This window comes from Micromys minutus (genome assembly GCF_963924665.1).
Source record: "Micromys minutus genome assembly, chromosome: 23".
NCBI lineage: Eukaryota > Metazoa > Chordata > Mammalia > Rodentia > Muridae > Micromys > Micromys minutus.
In genome coordinates, this window is record NC_137958.1 from 19,543,397 (window position 1) to 19,561,989 (window position 18,593).

The 18,593-nt window shown below is 35.4% G+C and overlaps 1 protein-coding gene across 1 annotated transcript in view; it reads right to left on the bottom strand.

Moving 5' to 3' along the window:
• Window positions 1-4,755: 4,755 nt before the first annotated feature.
• The window catches only part of SEMA3A (semaphorin 3A), a gene marked incomplete at both ends in the record, with an annotated part of 190,685 nt that continues 176,847 nt past the window's right edge, over window positions 4,756-18,593 (bottom strand). The window contains 3 exons of the mRNA XM_080936191.1: window positions 4,756-5,214; window positions 6,580-6,722; window positions 17,824-17,891. Coding sequence (XP_080792317.1) covers window positions 4,756-5,214; window positions 6,580-6,722; window positions 17,824-17,891 — 670 coding nt within the window. The remainder of the gene's footprint in view (window positions 5,215-6,579; window positions 6,723-17,823; window positions 17,892-18,593) is intronic.

Sequence of the window (18,593 nt, forward strand, 5' to 3'; positions counted from 1 at the left end):
TTGAGTGGGCATTGGGCTGCATTCATGTGGAATACTTGTTCTCTGGGGGGGATAATAGAAATTTTCATTGTTCTTTAGTTGTATTTCTTTTATCTACAGGTGCTTTTCTTTTTCTTCTTCTATGAAAATCCAACCGATAGTTCATCATGGCACGTATTCTCTGAAGCTCTCCTGGATTCTTCTCAAACCTTAGTCCCTCCCTTCCTTCTGAATGACTTGCCACATTCCCTTGTGGTTCTTTCCAGCACTGACTTGCATAGCTCTAGCTTTACTTGGTATCACCCAAGGCACCAGAAAGAAAAACAACTGGACAACAATGCCGCTAGGTATAGTGATGCAGGTTTGAGCACTCAGGAGGTGGGTCAGGATGATCAAAACCATCCCATTGGCTATAAAGTGAGTTCAAGGCCAGCCTGAGCTACAAGTGACCATGTCACAAACAAAGCAAAGCTCTTGACTTTGGGAAAATCTCAGTCTGAGAAGGGAAACATGTACACGGCAGATACATCACATCACTGTGACAGGTGCGGTAGGCACATTGTAAGCGGGCAGCGTGGATTTTAAGGTAGATGTGTTGCTGCTCTCTAAGGGTAGTTGAAAGAGCAAAGGGTTATCACACATGGTGATAACTCCTTTCACTGTTCATTTCACTGTGAGCTTTATGAAAGCAGAACTATGCCTTCATTTTTTTTTTTTTTTTTGCATCACAATGTCTCACAAGTTCCCAGTCATGGTCTGTCCAGAAGCCTAGTTTTGAGCGACAAAGTATCTAGAAGATATACTTTCTTTTTGTCTAATCATTTCATTGGTTTGTTTGAGGTAGGGTCCCATTAGTTAGCCTAGGTGAGCTGCCCATTCACAATCCTCTTGCCTTATTCTCCTTTTGAAACTGCAGGCTGATGCTGTTGTATCTGGATCCAAATATCATAACTTAAAAATCATCCCTTTATTGGTTTGGTTTTATGTACATCACAGCCTGTGTTTGAAATGAAGACATAGGTTTTTCTTTGGTTAGGCTGATCAGGAAAATTGATCAGTTATAAGAAAACTCATTCATGTGGCACCTTTCTCTCACCTTGGGTTTGTCTTTATCTATTAATGTACAAATGTGTGATTCTTGAATTAAACTAGTATAGGAAAGTTTCTAAAATAAAACTAATAGAATTTGAATACTTTTGAAAATAATGTTGTCTTCTTTAAGGAAAGATATACTGTAAACATTAACATTAACATTAAGTAATTATTACCAAGATAAAACTAAAAGCATTGGATTCTTTGGCATCAGGCCCAGTCTGTAACTGCCATGCTGCTATATAATAATGTTAAGACCTGTTTGTCACATGTCTTGAAGTTTTTGAAGTGAAAAACTTTGACAGACTATCACTGAATTAAATTTGTGTTTACAATAATAGTTTATAAAAGAAACACTTGAAAACATTACTCCAAAAATCCTTATTAATACAATGCTTGCCCATAAGCTTTAGGACAGGCCTCTGGCTGCCAGTCATCTAGAATCTGTATTGATCTTGAATTATGATGTTTCACATCATACTCCACTATTAAAGACTTTCATCCCTGTGTTTTCTTTCCAGGTGTGACATAAAGAGAACAGCATTTAATGAAAAGGGCCTGAAAATTCACATCACTATAAATATAGAACACAGTTTCCAAAATACTACAACGGAAAAACCTGTTAGCTAATTATATAGCTCCCTGACTGGTTCTTGAAGGTTTTGAAGCTTATGTTCCTCAATACCATGTGTTACAGGGAACAGTAAAGACATCTGAGTTCATATATTTTGAAGACATGTGTATTTAGCAACTGAATACATGCTAAAAGGAATAATTTACAGCAGCAATATCATTACATTTTTCTGTCCAGTTTTCTAGTTCCCATCTGAAATGCAATAAGAAATACAGATATGGAACAATTAATGACCTGGCAAAAGCATGCTCTTAGAGGGCACACCCTCTCTGCCCTTAAGTAGTACATAAGCCACCACATCGCTTGTATGGGAAATCTTGCACTTGAGAATGATGGTGAACAAACTGGAATGGAGCATCTATAGAAGCCTGTATTTTACAATGTTCTTTCTACTCTTTTGAAAAATTATTTACACCTCTTTGTCTAATATGTAGGTAGCAAAAATATTAAACACATACCATTATAAATCACTGAATTATACAGAAAAGAAGCAGTAAGTGTGCATTTGCATGCATTTACACTTTACATTTGCTATCAGCGGGGCCTGCTCTCTCCACTGTGATGTATCTTTTTTCAACTTGAGACTATTTTAAGATTGCTGTGGTAATTTGCTTAAGGTCACATGCATGTCTTAGGCAGGTCTTACCTGTGACGATACGTGCATATGCCAAAATCCATCTAAATGACTTAGTAAATGGGGCGTTCATTTTTTTTTCGTGCAAACTGTCCTCTCTCAATACACAATGGCAGCGTATAACTGTCATAAGATTTATTTATTGATAAGTTAGATCAATAACTTTCTTTGAAAACTTAGACATGGTAATTGATGAGACGTGTCGATATATTTGCTTGTTTGCAACACTGTTAACCGAAACCTACGCGGTTTTCTATTGCTATTTTATAGTGCTAAACAAAGTACATTCCGATTTTAAAAGGCATCCATAGAGTCATCATACAACCTTCATTCTATTAGGTCCTTTATGGTTAAGAGCTAGGAAGAAATGTGAGAGTTATGTGATTGCAAATAAAACTGGTATCAGCTGCAAATTTAGAGTGAAATAAAACATCAAATGCTTGGGTAGTTAACACCCCACTAAGTGAGAGAATGACTTATTTGGAGCATCCATCTTTCTCTGACTTAATATTCCTGACAGTATTATTTGTGCAGAGTGTGATCTTCAAATAATTCAATTCAGCTTGCTTATGAAAACTTACTTCCAAAAGCAACTCCATGTTCAGCAAGGAGCCTAAAATCAGATGTCGAATGATTTCAGGGTTTTGTTTGAAAGACATGTCAACAAATTGTTTATTGAAGTAATCCTTAAAGCTGAGATGTGAGCTTCCATCTGTGAAATATTTCAGTGGAGAGGGAATAACAATTTGGTGTAGTTGGAGTGAGAAGTAAATGCTGAGTTATCTAGAATTCGGAGAAAACTAGAGGTAAAATATCAACGCCACTTCATTAATTAGCAAGAGGATATTTACTTTGCATCTTTGTGCATACTGAAGGACAGAAGGAGGAATTCCTGAAGCATGGAGCACCAGTTAACTCTCCTATAATGTTGACATTCAGAAGCAGTTTGAACTCAGTGATTCTCAGGAAATCATCTCCAACCAACAAAGGGTATACATTTTGAAATATTTTGTGCTATCTTACACTTTATTCATAAAATAACAAATTTTGCACTTTCTGGGTAAAGTGTATGATCTGATAATAGTTTATAAATCCACTCTCATTGAGATGAAAACACTTAAAAGCTGTTCATACAAATAACCGTATCATACAGGGTGGATAAAATTTAGCCCATTCACAAAGAAATTGTTGAGAAATGTGTCGTTTTGGTCATTAGAATGGGTTCTGAATGTCACGTATCTTTCTCTCTGTTTTGGAAATCATTAAATGACTGAAAATATAATCCTTGTAGGATGTGGACTCATGAGAGAGTCCTATGCTTCACACATCATGCAAATATTCAAGCCACGAGGGAAGGATGTTTTATTAACACTCGGTTAAGACAAAGTTCTTTTCATGAGACACACAGCTCTTTTATTTTTGCTCTTGATCCTTCAGGGTGCCTCTAGTGACTGTTTTCTTCTCCTTTGTGCTGTTTTAATTTTTGGTTGGCTAAAAAATATTATGTACACGAGAGTTAATTTAGATAACACCTTTACAAGTCAGGGCGATACCCTCTTATCTGTTTGGTTTCTTCAAAGGGGAAGACATAATTCTTGGTGTCAGAAAGTAATAGTTACTAGTGAGTATGGATCTAAGGTGATATACTGCCTCTTACAGAACTGAAAACACAATGTGGAAAAGCAGCACATGGTTGGAATTTTTAAACAAACAATATAGCAGGGTAACTGCAAGACACAACCTACTCTAGCTTAGAAAACAGCTAATCTTTACTGCATATTTGCCATGGTACATTTAAATTATAGCTTTAATAAAATACATCTTTAGATCAAAGCTGAAAGAAGACATCAGTAGTAGATCGGTGTTCTCCCTTACTCTTCTGGATGATGGATGGTTCATGTTTTTATATCTCCACAGACTATTTCACTCGATTCCGTTATGTTTTTTACTCCTCCAGTACATACAAACAAGAGTGCTGGTAGACAAAACATCCTTAAATCCAGTCACGTTTTGGAATAGTCATCTGCTTACTAAATCCATGCAGTTTATTTTCAACACTCGTGTCAATAAAAATGGCTTTGCTGATGCAGTTTTTCTCCTTTCGATGGCAGCATGGCAAATGACATTTGTATTTCTCAGGCAAAGAAGAAAGCGAAATGAACTCTCGGAAGAAACACTAAGTCAGCGGATGGGAACATCTACGCTCACCTGCGATCTCTGTCAGGCGTTGGTAGTCTGAAGAAAACCTGCTGGGAAAGTTCCTCGCGGACTTAAATTGGTGGAACCCGGTTGAACTTCCTACCCTTGTAAACATCCACATAATGCCATGAAATGTTCATGTGTATTGCATTTTTTTTTCCAGTTATTATCTAAGCGAGTTTGTACTTGTTTGAGGTTTTGGGGGGGGTGGCGCAGCTCAGACACTTCTGGGTGCCCTCTCAAACTCGTGGGTCCTCCTGTTTCTACCCTTCTTGCTTTCCTGCATGTGCTTCCATTTGCTGCTGCTCCCTTGAGAGTGGCCCGGCCTTTGTCGGCGTTGCTTTCGGTCCCTTTTCCACACTTGTTCACAGAACTCATCCATTGTGTTCAGGTTGGGGTGGTTGATGAGCTGCATGAAGTCTCTGTACCACACCTTCTGGCTGGGCGTCAAGCTGCTTGTCATGCTGTCTTTGGTCTTAGTGCCATCTCCATCGTCATCTTTATGAAGAAGTTCTTCCAGATGTTCTGTGTCGATCACTTCCAGGGTCACCTTAAGAAGAGTTTGCATGAATCCGTGCTCCACGGCATGACATAGGTAATTGCCCGAATCCTTCTTCTGCAGGCTACGGAGCAGGAGCCCTTGCTCTGTCCTGATGATATGATCACCCACTCTGATCTATCAGGAAAAGGCAGAACAGAAGGCATGTGGACTTAATAGAAATGAAATGGCTGCCATTCTGGTTAGAAGAACTTAGATATCAGTTGAGGTAGGTTTTAGAAATTAACATTTTTAAGTTAAATTAAAAAGTCCATCTTTGGACAGGAGATATAGTATCTGACAATTGTTTTATAAATCCATTTGAAAATATTTACAATACCACTGTTTTTATTGACTATCTTATAACCATTAAAATATTCTGTGGAACAGGAGGGAAGAAAGGAGGTATGCTTGAACTTGAAAGCAAGTGCATAAATATGACACAAAGTCAATATTCGATAAATAAATGGGAACCAGATAAACATAAAGCTAGAAAACAATGTATTACAATGAATTCATAATATGATTTGAAAAGAAAAAAATAAAAATGTCAGCATTTGAGCAAAGTAAAGAAAATATGTCTTATATTTTAGGTTTAGTCAATTGTTTATCAATGCACAACGTCCTGCAAGTGGCCTAATATGAGGGTACAGTCTGGGGTATATCTCGTCTCATGCTTTCATTGAATAGACCTCATAATAGAAAAGTCAAAAAACAGAACCTATCAATGTATAAATCAAGTTAACACTTTTACAATATAATCTTACAGTTTCAAACTGCTTAACATTTCATAAAACAATAACAACAAAAAATCCACAAGGCAACAACAACAACAACAAAAACTAAAACAGGCTGCTTTTATGTTCACATTGCATTTGCAAAATTATCTGTACTTAATGATTTTGACAAGTGGATGAAGCAATCTGGTTACCTGTATTTAATACTTATAAGTAGTTAAAACATTAGAGCTCTATGAGCCATTTTCTCAGTATAACTTGTTACAATTGTCAAGGGACTATATCTACTGAGGATGGAGATCTTGAGGCTGTTTTACTAGTTAATACCAAAAACGATGGTGGGACTCAAGTTCTTCACCCTGTATCAAATATTCAACTCTCTTCCAACTTCTCACTTGTAGAAGACAAAAGGTTTAACAGAAATCAGTGAGTAAACACTAAAATTACCAAGGAAAACTTGATCTTTTTTTCCCTTAGTGCACAAATGCAGGTAACACAAGTGCTTAATAACTAAAATGAGGCAAGAAATACATACTCTAAAATATGTGCTCCAAGATCTTCCTGGACTGAAACTCTTACCCAATCCTTGTTTCTCACACATGGCCTGCCATTCACCCAGCCCACACTGAGTACTTGTCTAAGGAGCTACTGTTTGGTTCAGCAGTGTTTTGGAGTCATCACTACCTTTCCTTCCTCCAAGTCGCTGATATTGGGGTGACAATGTGTGTACCAGACAGAAACAATTCAGTCAACTAAAATCCTGTACCTCCTCTTTTCGATCTTCATTTCGCCTCTGAAACTGCCAATAGACCAAAGCTCTCTGTGACTTCGGGCTGCATTCCAAGAATGTACTACTATTTTCTACTCCATAGATGATTCTCTCTTCAAGGCTGTGCCCGTGATGATTATCTAACAAATGATAAGAAGTTAAACGAGAAAACATTAGTTGTTAACTTCCATTTTCTAACATATGAGTTTGGAAATTCAGATGACCCATTGTTGCCCACTTTAAAGTCATTTTTCAACTTCATTAAAGTTCGTAAATATGTCAAGGATTTCAGACCACAAGTACTTTCCTCAGTAGACAAATCATTTTGGTTTGGGCTGTATATGCAGAGTTTTGTCTGCAAGCAAGTAACACAAAATAAACTGATCAGTTCCTGTCCACCACAACCTTGAGTCTTTGAACTGTGATGAATAAAGCCCCCCCCCCTTTAACCTACTTTCCTAAGAGTCTGGCATTTAGTCTGGAATTTTATATAAAGGAAGAATTTCTGAGAGGTTAGGTTGCTGCTTTGTATGAATTTTCCAACTTTAAAATCAAATTTACCTACCAATATTTATCTAGCATTTTTACAGGAGGTAGACTTTAGAATGTTTATACTTCCCACCAATAAACCCTAAATAATTCACAATTTTGTCCTGAAGTCCAACTGGTGTGAAATGTTTGGGATGGCTCAGGAGAAACTCCTATAATTACACTGCAATATGGTTTCAATTGTTCTTATTTGAAAATGACATACCCTTTGTTATTTTCCAGAGTTAGGCTATGGACCAAGGCAGGAGCACGTAATAAAATGCAGCAATACAAAAATCTGTTTCCTGATTAAGTTTCTATTATTTTACCCTTTACATAACCTCCTTCAATGTGGTAACTAAAACACAGCTCAGATCAAAAGTATGACACAGAGAGGCTAGGTAAAACTCAGTGCGAGAACAAAACTCCGTGTTATCTTGTGTAATCCTGTTTCCATTCTGACATCCTGAACAATCTGGAACTCATTAAATTAATTTAGAAAATAATAAATATATTTTCACATGCACAGAGAGCTGACAGTGTAGACAGATGAAAATTTTCTTCTTTCGCCTTCAAATTCAGCTAGTTTCTTAATTTTAAAAATGTTTTCCCTCCTCCTTTGGCTTCACTTTGACAGTATTACTCGTCCTAATCAACTTAGTCCTTTTGTCTGTCATAAGCAATAGGATTTGCTTATGCTAGGTGAAAGCTTTTAAGAACTGTTTCTATTGCAGTCTCTGGTGTAGCCTGTGCCTTCCACTGACAACTCTCATAAAGCTACAACCACTTCCACTACATTGCCGTTCTAAATGCCTCAGCCTCACCGCCTGGTTCTCAAATGCCCTAGTTGGGGATGAAAACTCTTCTGATTCTGAGACACTTCTGTCCCTTTTTGTTCAATATCAATACCGTGAAAACAACCAAGAAATTGCTTTGTTAATGATATTTTCTCTTACATACATTATCTCATACACACACACATACATACACACACACGTACACAAACACACAGACTCACACATTTGCATTTATGTGCATATGTATATGATATGCAGACACTAAGTTCTATGATTGGGAAAGGCCTTTTCTCCTCTTCATGTCTCTGTGCTATGTTGTAAGACATCTGTCCCCTGGTAAGAGGAGCACTGAATTGCTATGTGCCACAGAGCCTGTAGAATCTACCATGAATAATGAGTGTGGTTTGACATGGAAGTCCATAGTGTTTATATTAAATATATTTTTTATTAATTGCTCAACAGTATAAACTTGGTTGATCAAGAAATCCTTGAACTCTTGGGAAGATTTTGTTTCTGCTCTCTCAAAGTCTTGAATTACAATATACGTGATAGCAAGATGACAGAAAATCCTACTAAATTTTTGTTTACAGCCATATTTTCTAGGCCAAATTGCCCTCTACTCTCATGTTGCTATCTATAGTGATAAAGAATTCATCAGTAGATGCATAGGTAAGCAGACCAATGTCATTTACTCTTATGCTGTTATCTACAATAATGAAGGGCTCTTCGATAGAACTCTAAGTTATGTGTTTTTGCTGACACATAGGTAAGTCCAATGTGACTTGACTAACAGAAGAACTCTCTGCAATAAGCGATATCTGTGGGCTGGAGAGATGGCTCAGCAGTTAAGAGACCTTGTTATTCTTACAGGAAACCCCAAGTCTGGCACACATTTCCCGCTAACAACTGTCTGGTCTGGGAGATCTGGTGCTGTCTTCTAGTCTCTGTGAGTGCTGCACATATAGAATACATCTGTATACACTCAGACAAAATGATCATGTACACAAAATAAATATATGTGTATATATAAGTATATATATATGCTAGGATCAAAACACAACATATATAATTTTCAATCAACTAATCAAAATACTTTTGAAAATCATGGTCTGACTTGTCTCTTTGCCAATTAAACCAAATATTCCCAATAGTGCTGAAAATCAAGTTACTCTTCTAAAGTAGAAATAAAACTTTCTCAGGTAGCAATAAAACTGTATCTTAATAACAGATGTACCCTTATGTTTATAAAAACAATCCATCTTATTCTCTTTTATAGTTGTCTCATACAAAAGGATGTAAGATTTAATAGAAAATTCATATACTATGTTATGATTCTCTTTAAGAAGAATAGTGAGGTTCTTAGTGCCCAGGAGAGAAAATAGCCTGTGGTTCCTTTGGTTCATAGGCTTTGCTGCTTTTTAGCTAGTTTGCTTTGATAACTACTCTTGCAAATACCTTAAGGACTCTTTGTCTATTGAGTTGACCCTTTCTTCCTGTTCTTTAAACAAACAAACGAGAAACCCAGTGGATGCTGACGGGGCCCACACCAACACTCTGTGGTACTGCTATTTATATGTATGGCATAACATTCTGAGTGTTGAGAATGCTGTGCTGCAGTGTTTTGTGTATGTCTACCTTTGGGAAATGTTATTTCCGGTTTGAGGGATTATTGAGATTCTATGATAGTAACTGTAATTCTACTTTCCTCTCCACTTTCTTAGGGAACACCATCAAGCAAATGTATAACATACGCATGGCATCTCAGTAAATGTGTTCTCACTACATGGTGAATTTTATTGTGTGCCTGTTTTTCATCATTGGCATTTCTTCTCTATCTTATGTTTGTTTTAGTGAAAGAAAAAAAAATGTTTATAAACTGTCTTGAATGTATTGTCAACATTCATGGCACTTAAGGAACATGTGAAGTTAAAACTTCTAAATAATTTTTTTTCTTAAAGATATATGTTGGCTACTTCATGATCTAGCTTCCATGAGATAAAATTGTCCTTAATGCATGATGCAGTGTTGAGTTGCTCTGGGGTCACTCACAAGCCTCACTTGTTATGTAGCCCAAGGCTTGCATGAAGTACACAGTCCTTTTGTTTCAGCCCTGCAAATACTGGGGTTGTAGGCATGTTCTATAACATCTACTAAAATTTCCAGGTTAACTAAGAAAAAAATGTTTAATTGCATTTCCATTGTCTGTTAAGAAGACGCCATGATATTACAATCACATAACTAGTTATCATATAAAACAACTGGACATATTTTACTTATAGAATTTTATATAGAAACTGTTTATAAAAAAAAAGAAAGCAACAATTTTACAACATAAATTTCTCAGACCATTAAATTACCAAAAGTTCAAATAAATCACTACAAAGTTGTTAATTAGGGGATAGAGAGAGGATTCAGCAGTCACGGGAGCCTGCCGTGCAACCAGGAGGATCCAGAGTTCAAATCTACCCCAATGACAAGGTGCCCAGTGGGGATTTTGTGTGTATGCATGTGCTAAATCACATACACAAATAACAGATAAATAACTTCTTCAAAAGTGAAAATTTTGATTCTTTATTAATGAATAGGATTAAAATTCTATCACTGCTATTATTTTTATCAATTTTATTTTAATTTCAAAATAGCAAAGCTATCACTGAGTAGGCATAGCCAAGGTTTTTAATGTACTCCCACTGCCTTCAGTGGGTTTAGCATTACACTTACAGTTTTAAAATATTTACACTGCCATATACCAGCGACTTTTCTGCCTCTTGGAGTTGAGAGAGGGAACACTTTAGATAGCTTGTTTCAAATTACAGAGAATTTGGCAATTCTCTATTTTCTGCCTATACTTTTCTGATTTAAGAGAGACACATAATAGAGACAAAAATGTCTAATCATCATAGTGCAAAAGCATAACAGAAGATATTTAATAGAGCGTCTGTACACAGAACAGTTAAACATGATTATTAATGATACTAATGCAATGACTGTTGCAATACTTTAGACTGTTCAGAAGAAAATCCTGTGTTAAGAGTCAATACTGAGACAATGAAGTGTCTTTAATAGCATACGTACTTCCACAAACAAAAGAATTAGAGAAAACAACTCAGCTTCAATGCATTCCAGAACTGTTCTATTCTTCGTGGCTAATGTAGTTGTATTATTTGCAATTGTTGAATTGACCATTTCTCTTACTTTCTGTGTTTACCATAATTTTGGCAGAAAGGCAACATGAAATCTTACCAGATATTTGCTGAGTAACAAACCTAAATAAATATACTGACTTTGAAAGCTGAAAGCCCAATGATTTTGATACTCACGGGCATTAATTGTAAGCCTAAACAATGTAAAAGAGGAAAAATTATAGTCATGCTGTGATAGATTATTTCACTAAACTGCTGTTTAGATGGAATATTTTAATGTGAATCACTGTAAAATAGCTTATTCAGGATGTTGTAGAAGCAGACATGTAAAATCAAGTACATTCCACATAAAAATATGGTACTATAAAATAAAAAAGATGCTAAAGGTATTAAGACATTACATAAATAGTTGTACCTTCTTCATGGAATCCAATGAAAGCAATGGCTTATGGAAAATGTACACTTCCAGAAAGAAAAACCGCAACTAAAAACATTTTAAAATGTATTTTACACTACAGCCCTTTGTCATGTAAAGCACCATAAACAGTAAGGATCTAGTTATTAAACTGAATAGTTAGAGCAAAATAATTGAAACAATCTCAATATTAAAATTATTTAAAAGCACCAGTGTGTTTGGGTAACACAACGTTTCAATATGTTGCAGCTGCTAATGACAAGAAATAATGTTTTTGAGGAAGCAATCTTCAATTAATCACTTCCTCCTTTAGTGGGATAATTTATGGAAATGAAATGAGACTAATAAAGCAGAAAGAATGGGAGGAAAGAACGAAGTTAAATAAATTGCTTCCTTTTGTAACAACAGAAAGTCATGATATCCATCATTTGGCCAGAAATATCATGTTGCTTAAGGCCTTATTTAGCATTTGATTCTCTTCCAATAGTACAGAAACAGAGGGAATCACATTTCAGCTTCCCATTTATTTCATTCTTCATTTTAACCCCATAAGCATCTCCCAAGATTGAAATGTGAACAATGTTACAATCTTGGAAAATGTAATGTCCAATAGGAGACAGATGAATGAGGCTGGGAGCCACATAGTCATTTCTTCCTTGATTTCTGGTTTTAGATTTTGATAGTTTTGACCCTTATTAAAAATTGAGTTTTCTAGGCAATAAATATAAAATTCGAATGCAAGTCCAAGGAGACACACAGAGATACAAAGTAATTTAACTAGCCCTTTCAGATCTTTAAAAAATACAGTAACTGGGCTGTATCCAGACACATCAATACTACTTGTTTTACCACATTGCTTTTGTGATATTTTTCATTTATATTCCCTGGAAATGGTCAAACATCTAAAATGCGAACATAGCCCACAAATCTGTTGAAACAGAAAACAACAGCAGTGTGCTCTTTGGCACAAATAATTATTAGGACTTTCTTCCTGGTATCTAAATGACTGTCCAAAAATACATTTTATCAGCAAAATAATTTAACTATATGAAAAAAAAAACAAAGCAGCAGTCAATTACAAGGCATATCATGAATGAAGAAATATATTTCATGGGATAATAGAGAATTACAAATTAAAATGGAAAAACTCATTATAACCATAGTCTTTCTATACATTTTATATCTGCATATTTAGATGGTTAACAAGCAATTTATTAATTGTCTATATTTTGGGAGCAGTTAAACAACTAAAATATAATATAGTATGTGAAAAGAATCATACTTGTTTATCAATAGAATGCCTCTGACGTGTTTTTTAGTGCTCGCAGTGGTAGTTACAGCCACTAGTTTTGTAAAAGTCAGTGAGCAGTCTCAGAAATATAGTCAACATAAATGAAGAATAGTGAATAGGAGCTGACAAGAACAAAATCATCGATGACATCTTATAGAAAATCTAAGTATATAAAGTATCTACTTGATAAAGCCAACCTAAATTATATACTATACATTAGGTTCCAAATCAAGATGTGTTATACTCGTTAACTGGGATACAGCATTTTGAATTCTTAAATTCAGACAGTTTTCAATATTTCTCATAGTGATGTATTTATTTGTTTGGATTGGTTCTTACAATGTGCTTGTCAATATATAGACAGTGAAAGGGATATTCAGACTGACTGACTAGGAAATTTAGCATCTTTTGGAAGGAATAATTATATTGGACAAAGCATCGTTCTGGTCAATAATATACTATTGTATTTTATTTTTAGGAAAAATATTTTGAAATGATGAAATCGATGTGTTGTGAAACATTACATGGTATTGAAATGGTTATACTAGCCATAGCTTTATTTATTTGGTAGCATATGATACATCTACAGTGCATCTTATTTCAGGGCATGATGAAACACAAAGGCTTATAGAGAGATACCAATATGCATATTATCTACTGTAATATTATGAGCTTATGAGTAACATCTGGTACATTTTAGTTTCATGATTTTATAGTGACTGCATTACCAAAGGAAGCAAAATAATCTATATGCCAGAGCAGGATTGCCACAGGAAGAGTTGCTTTTAAAAAATTGACAGGAAACACAGGATTTAATCTCTCATTTTCTTTCCCCAAGCGATTTGATGGAAGATAGGAAACAATCATTTGCAGAGGCAGAAACCTCCAGTAAACAATAATGAAAATACCATCTTGTATTATAATGATATTTGATTCTTATAACTTTCAGAATAAAAGGAAGAAATGCAGACAGCTTAGACTCCCTCTTCATAATAATTAAATTTAAGTGTACAAATAGATTATCTCGGATGAGATAAAGAATTTTGTTAAAAAAAAAAAACAATAAATGAAAGTATCGCAAACCTCAAAGAGGATTTTTCTCCCATTTCTTCCATGTCTGATTAGGACTGAGGTGGAGATTTTTTCATTGTTTCCCTCATTTGCACAGAAGTTTATTTCTCACCAGCACTGTATCTATGAGACTGAATCTAGAATCCTGCATTCAATTGACATTCTCGGGTCATTTTATTTCTTAGCCGTCTACAATACAGCAGTGCATTTAATCTTCACAATTTCTCTCACAAGTGGTATTTCATAATTTATGGAACTTGGAAGCTTAAAAGGATGACATCAGTTCCTAGATCAAATCTCAGGGCTCCTCTTTGGGTTAAATGCTTATATTCATATTTGGAAAATGGTAACGCACAGGACATAAAATCATCGACAAAATACTAAATTTATGTCCCTCTTGACCAGCAAGACAGTACTGCCAAAGAGTGTTTATAAAATTTGGGCACAGTTTTGATGCCAATCAAGACGTATATTTAGATGGGCTAAGTGAAGAGATAATTTAGAAGATTGCCTTCTGTGGATATTTTATTGTGGGACATTAAACAAGAAACTGCATGTGTGCAGAACAGCCATGAATACTATTATAAAAAGTGAACTTGAATGATATCACTAAATTAGAAGATAGGGCATAAAGGATCTCCATGACCCAGAAATATAAGATGATAGTATGATTTTAAAATTTTAGCCTTTTGCTTTCTGAACATATAAATCATAAATTGTGTTACGGCTCATTTTGGTTTGTAAGGAAGGAAAAAAAAACTGGCGACAGTGGAGATGTAATTTATGTGGCCAGTCATTTTCTCAAATGTGAAGTTAGACAAGCTCTAGTTTCAGGCACATATTCCCTTTTGAGGGGAGGAATGAATTGCAAACAACCTGAATTCTACGCTAGCATCTTGCCTGGTATGTGACTGGAAAGAAAGATTTCCCGGAACACATGTGCTATTAGGTTTGATACTAGGTTTTGGGTAATGGCTGTGGTGGTACAGAAGACTGAGATCAAGAGAAATGAGTGGATTTTTGTTTTTCTTTGAATAGTTAAGCCTGGTGCTGTTTTGTACAATGGGGAAATTCAGTGAGGGTCTGTTGAAGGTTTCATCCAAAGTGCAATTTCTTCCACCTTAATTTCAAGTTATTTTTTATATAGTCACTTTATTAAAAATCTCAGGATATGTAAAATATAGAGTGTTACTGAATATGTTTACCATTACAGCTGGAAGTGATCATATTGAAGTGTATAATTTGGCTTCATGTTGCTTAGGAGCTTTTTGTTAAACAACATCGCATATCTTTACTTGTTTCCATATGAGCACATATATTTTATTGAATATATTTATTGAATGTGAGAAGTGACATTAGCAAGACAACATACATGATTTAAACAGGGTTGGGCTCTGGATTGGAGCCCATTTATGTTCATATATTGACATCTACTATTCTGAGATAATTCACGGATCCCTAATGGTAGGACTAAGCCTGGCCAAATGGGGATTCCTAACGTACTTTCCACACATTTGAACCTTACTCTAACCTATGGTAAATATGCTTTATGTTTGTTCAATTAGCAACAAAAGCAGCCAACAGGCACAGGGACCTTTGAGATAGAAGTGTTTTATTGCAGTGGAATTTTGTGGGCTGTTTGGAACCTTACTCCCATCTATCTTAAGCATAAAATAGAAGTGCTTACCAATCAAAAAGAAAACTAAAAATAGAACTTGCAACACTAAACTATCACAATTCTATTTCATCTGACATATGTATTTTAGTTATCTGGAGAAGAATTCATTCACAAAGACTTTACTGTTTATAGCTAAACAATTCTGCATAGTTAATTTTCATAGGCCTGAACCAATATCAAGTGACCAAAATGTATCTTCAAAATAGGCAACATTATCTAAAGTAAAGCCATTAAATAATCAACAATAGTTATTTAGGCACAGTCTTACTTTTTAAAAGTCCTTGGTCAGTTTTACCATTTGTATATGAGACATTTCTATCCCCAGTAGATTTTATTTTGAAGAAGTATAAGAACTTTACTAAAAGGGGACGAGATTCCTAAACAAATGGAGAGATCACCAAGATGAAGCCTGCATGACTGCTAATCGTTCTTAGAACAGTTTTGTGACATGTTCAGAATCAATTACTATTAGTTGAATGATAGCCTATATTTGTGATATTTGTCTCTATGTATGCAGGTTTATTGCACGTGTATTTGTGGATGTCCATATGTAGTGGTGTAGTACAGATATGCACATGGAGACCAGAGGGTGATCTCTAATGTTGTTCCTTCTCAGAACTTGTCTTCCTTAGTTTTGGAGGCAGGATGCCTCACTGCAACCTCAGACTAGGCTGTTAGGATGTCTAACTAGCCAATGAGCTTCAAAGATCTGCCTGTCTCTGTCCATCTCCCCAGTGTGAAGATTACAAGGGTACTCCCTGATTCCAGATGTTGACATAGGTGCTGAGGATAAAACTTGAGTCACTTTACTGACTGAGACGTGTGTTAGCATTCATAGTGATCTTTCCTTAAGCATGATACGATTTTTAAAATCACGTTGAGTTCACTAAATGTTTCTTATACTGCCAATGATATACCCATTACAGCAATGTACCAAAGCCCATACAGAAAAATGTGGTCTGTTTGACAATAACTCTGAAGTGTTCCCCCTGCTTTCATTTCCAGGCTTCACTTTTAACTCTCAAGGCACAAGCCCATAAATTTTTCAATAAAATGAATTAATAATTAATAGAACTTTTTAATGAAGTGATGAAATCACATTACAATAATTTTGCTTGAAATAAGTTCATAAGAACTGAGTAAAACATTTGTTCTAAATGGAGTAGTCGACTGTGTGACTTGTTAAACTGGAAGAATATACCAGTATAGGCATTTCCCTTAGAGATACAGAGAAAAACCTTTTATGACCTTGTTCAGTGGTCTTTTTCTTCTTCAATGTCAGAAGTGAAACACACAGATAAGCAGCCATTGTCCACGGATGTTTAAAAGTGACTGATTTTTAAAGTGTTTGTTCTAGCATCTCCAATTAGTCCCTCCATTTTACGGGAAGAGGATTTATGAGTCTGATGCCAGCACACTGGGATTAAACACAGAGGGGCCTGCCTTCGAAGGAGGTAACAGATTTTGCAATGCACGTTCAAGCACTATGTGCGGTGATAGTGTCTTTTAATATACAGAAAGTAAGAATATTCTAAAACACCCAGTAAATCAAGTAAATATTAATTAAAAAATACAAAGAGTGTTTGGTGGTCACTGTAAAAGGCACTTAAAGAGAAAAGAGAATGATTGTGTTTGGCTACAATGTTCCTGCTTTGCATGTTAATGATTAGTATTTTTAACTGATTATTAATGCCATTGTCACTGAGAAGTTTCCCCAGCAGAGGGAGGCACAGCTTCATTATTACCTCATAAATTGCAGCAGGGAGAAAAAGCTTACACAGCAATTTATGTATATTAAATGGAAGTTGTATGATTCAGCTTTAATAAGCGACTCTGACATTTAAAATGTTTCAATAACTTGGTTCCATATATTGGTTCCAAATTGTTCATTTCAAAAAGATATATGGCTGGCATCTTAATGTAAGGATGTGGCTTCACTGTTTGTTTGACTCAAACACTCAGAAAGATTTACCATCATCTGCATATAGATATATGGCTTCCTAGGTCCCTTTTAACACTATTATTAATTTATTTGATATATTTTGATGAAAATTTCTGTTACCTATCTCTCTGTGTTGCTAATATACCAAAGTATGTTCATAGACGTGGCTGCTTTTGTTCATGTGAGAAATTTAAGTTCTATATCTTGTAAAGATCTAAATTCTTGAATTACTATACCTGTGATCAAAATATACATATTCCTGTTTTGTAAGTTTGTCAGCATCTTCTTTATGGCCGACCACATTTCTGCCTAACTATTGTTGGAACAAGGTGTGCACTCCTCCCACTTAGCACTGGAGGTGTAAAGAATGACTTACCATGATGCTGCAAGTCCGAACAGTGAGTTAGTGGATCTCCATTCCTTATATCCTGTCGTCTTGTGCGCCTAAAAGAATTGTGTTCAAGAGACATTATTCGAAATCTCTGACGTGAATGAAGAATCAAATCTGGACTGACTCTCATAGGCAAGGGAGCCTCATGCATCTGTAAACTGTATAGCTGATGAAGTGACTGAAAGGTGACCAAACTGGGAAACAAATACACATACCTCCACCCACTGCAACCAAAGGTCCCCATCATGAGTAGACATTCTGACTTTTCTACAGGAACCAGTCAATAAAAATCTAACTCTGAGAAGCTCTGGACTTCATTTTAGGGGAAATAAGGTACAATATTTTGAAAGAACACCCCATTCCTTTAACAAGCGTAAGTATTGTTCTGATCATCAATGTGTGTGTAAGCTTAAATATTAGAATTCTCATGAATGATGAATTTCTTCATTGTGAATACATTTCCTCTTTGCTCCCACAATTCTTCAAGGATTTATGAGTCTGATGCCAAAAAACTGAAATTACATATGGGGAGTGATGTATGTAATTAAAAAAATACTATTGTCTCTAATTTGATGTATAATCTAAGAATTCTTTCTTCTATCGTTTTTTAATTTTTCATCACTATTTGATAGAAAAGCATCTTTACTGCCTCTTCTGTGATGTGTTGTGTTGCTAAGGATTGAACCTCAGAGTCTGTTGTTTGTGCTGTATCATTGAGTTATGCCTCCAGCCTTTTGTGCTTTCTCTCCTTGTTT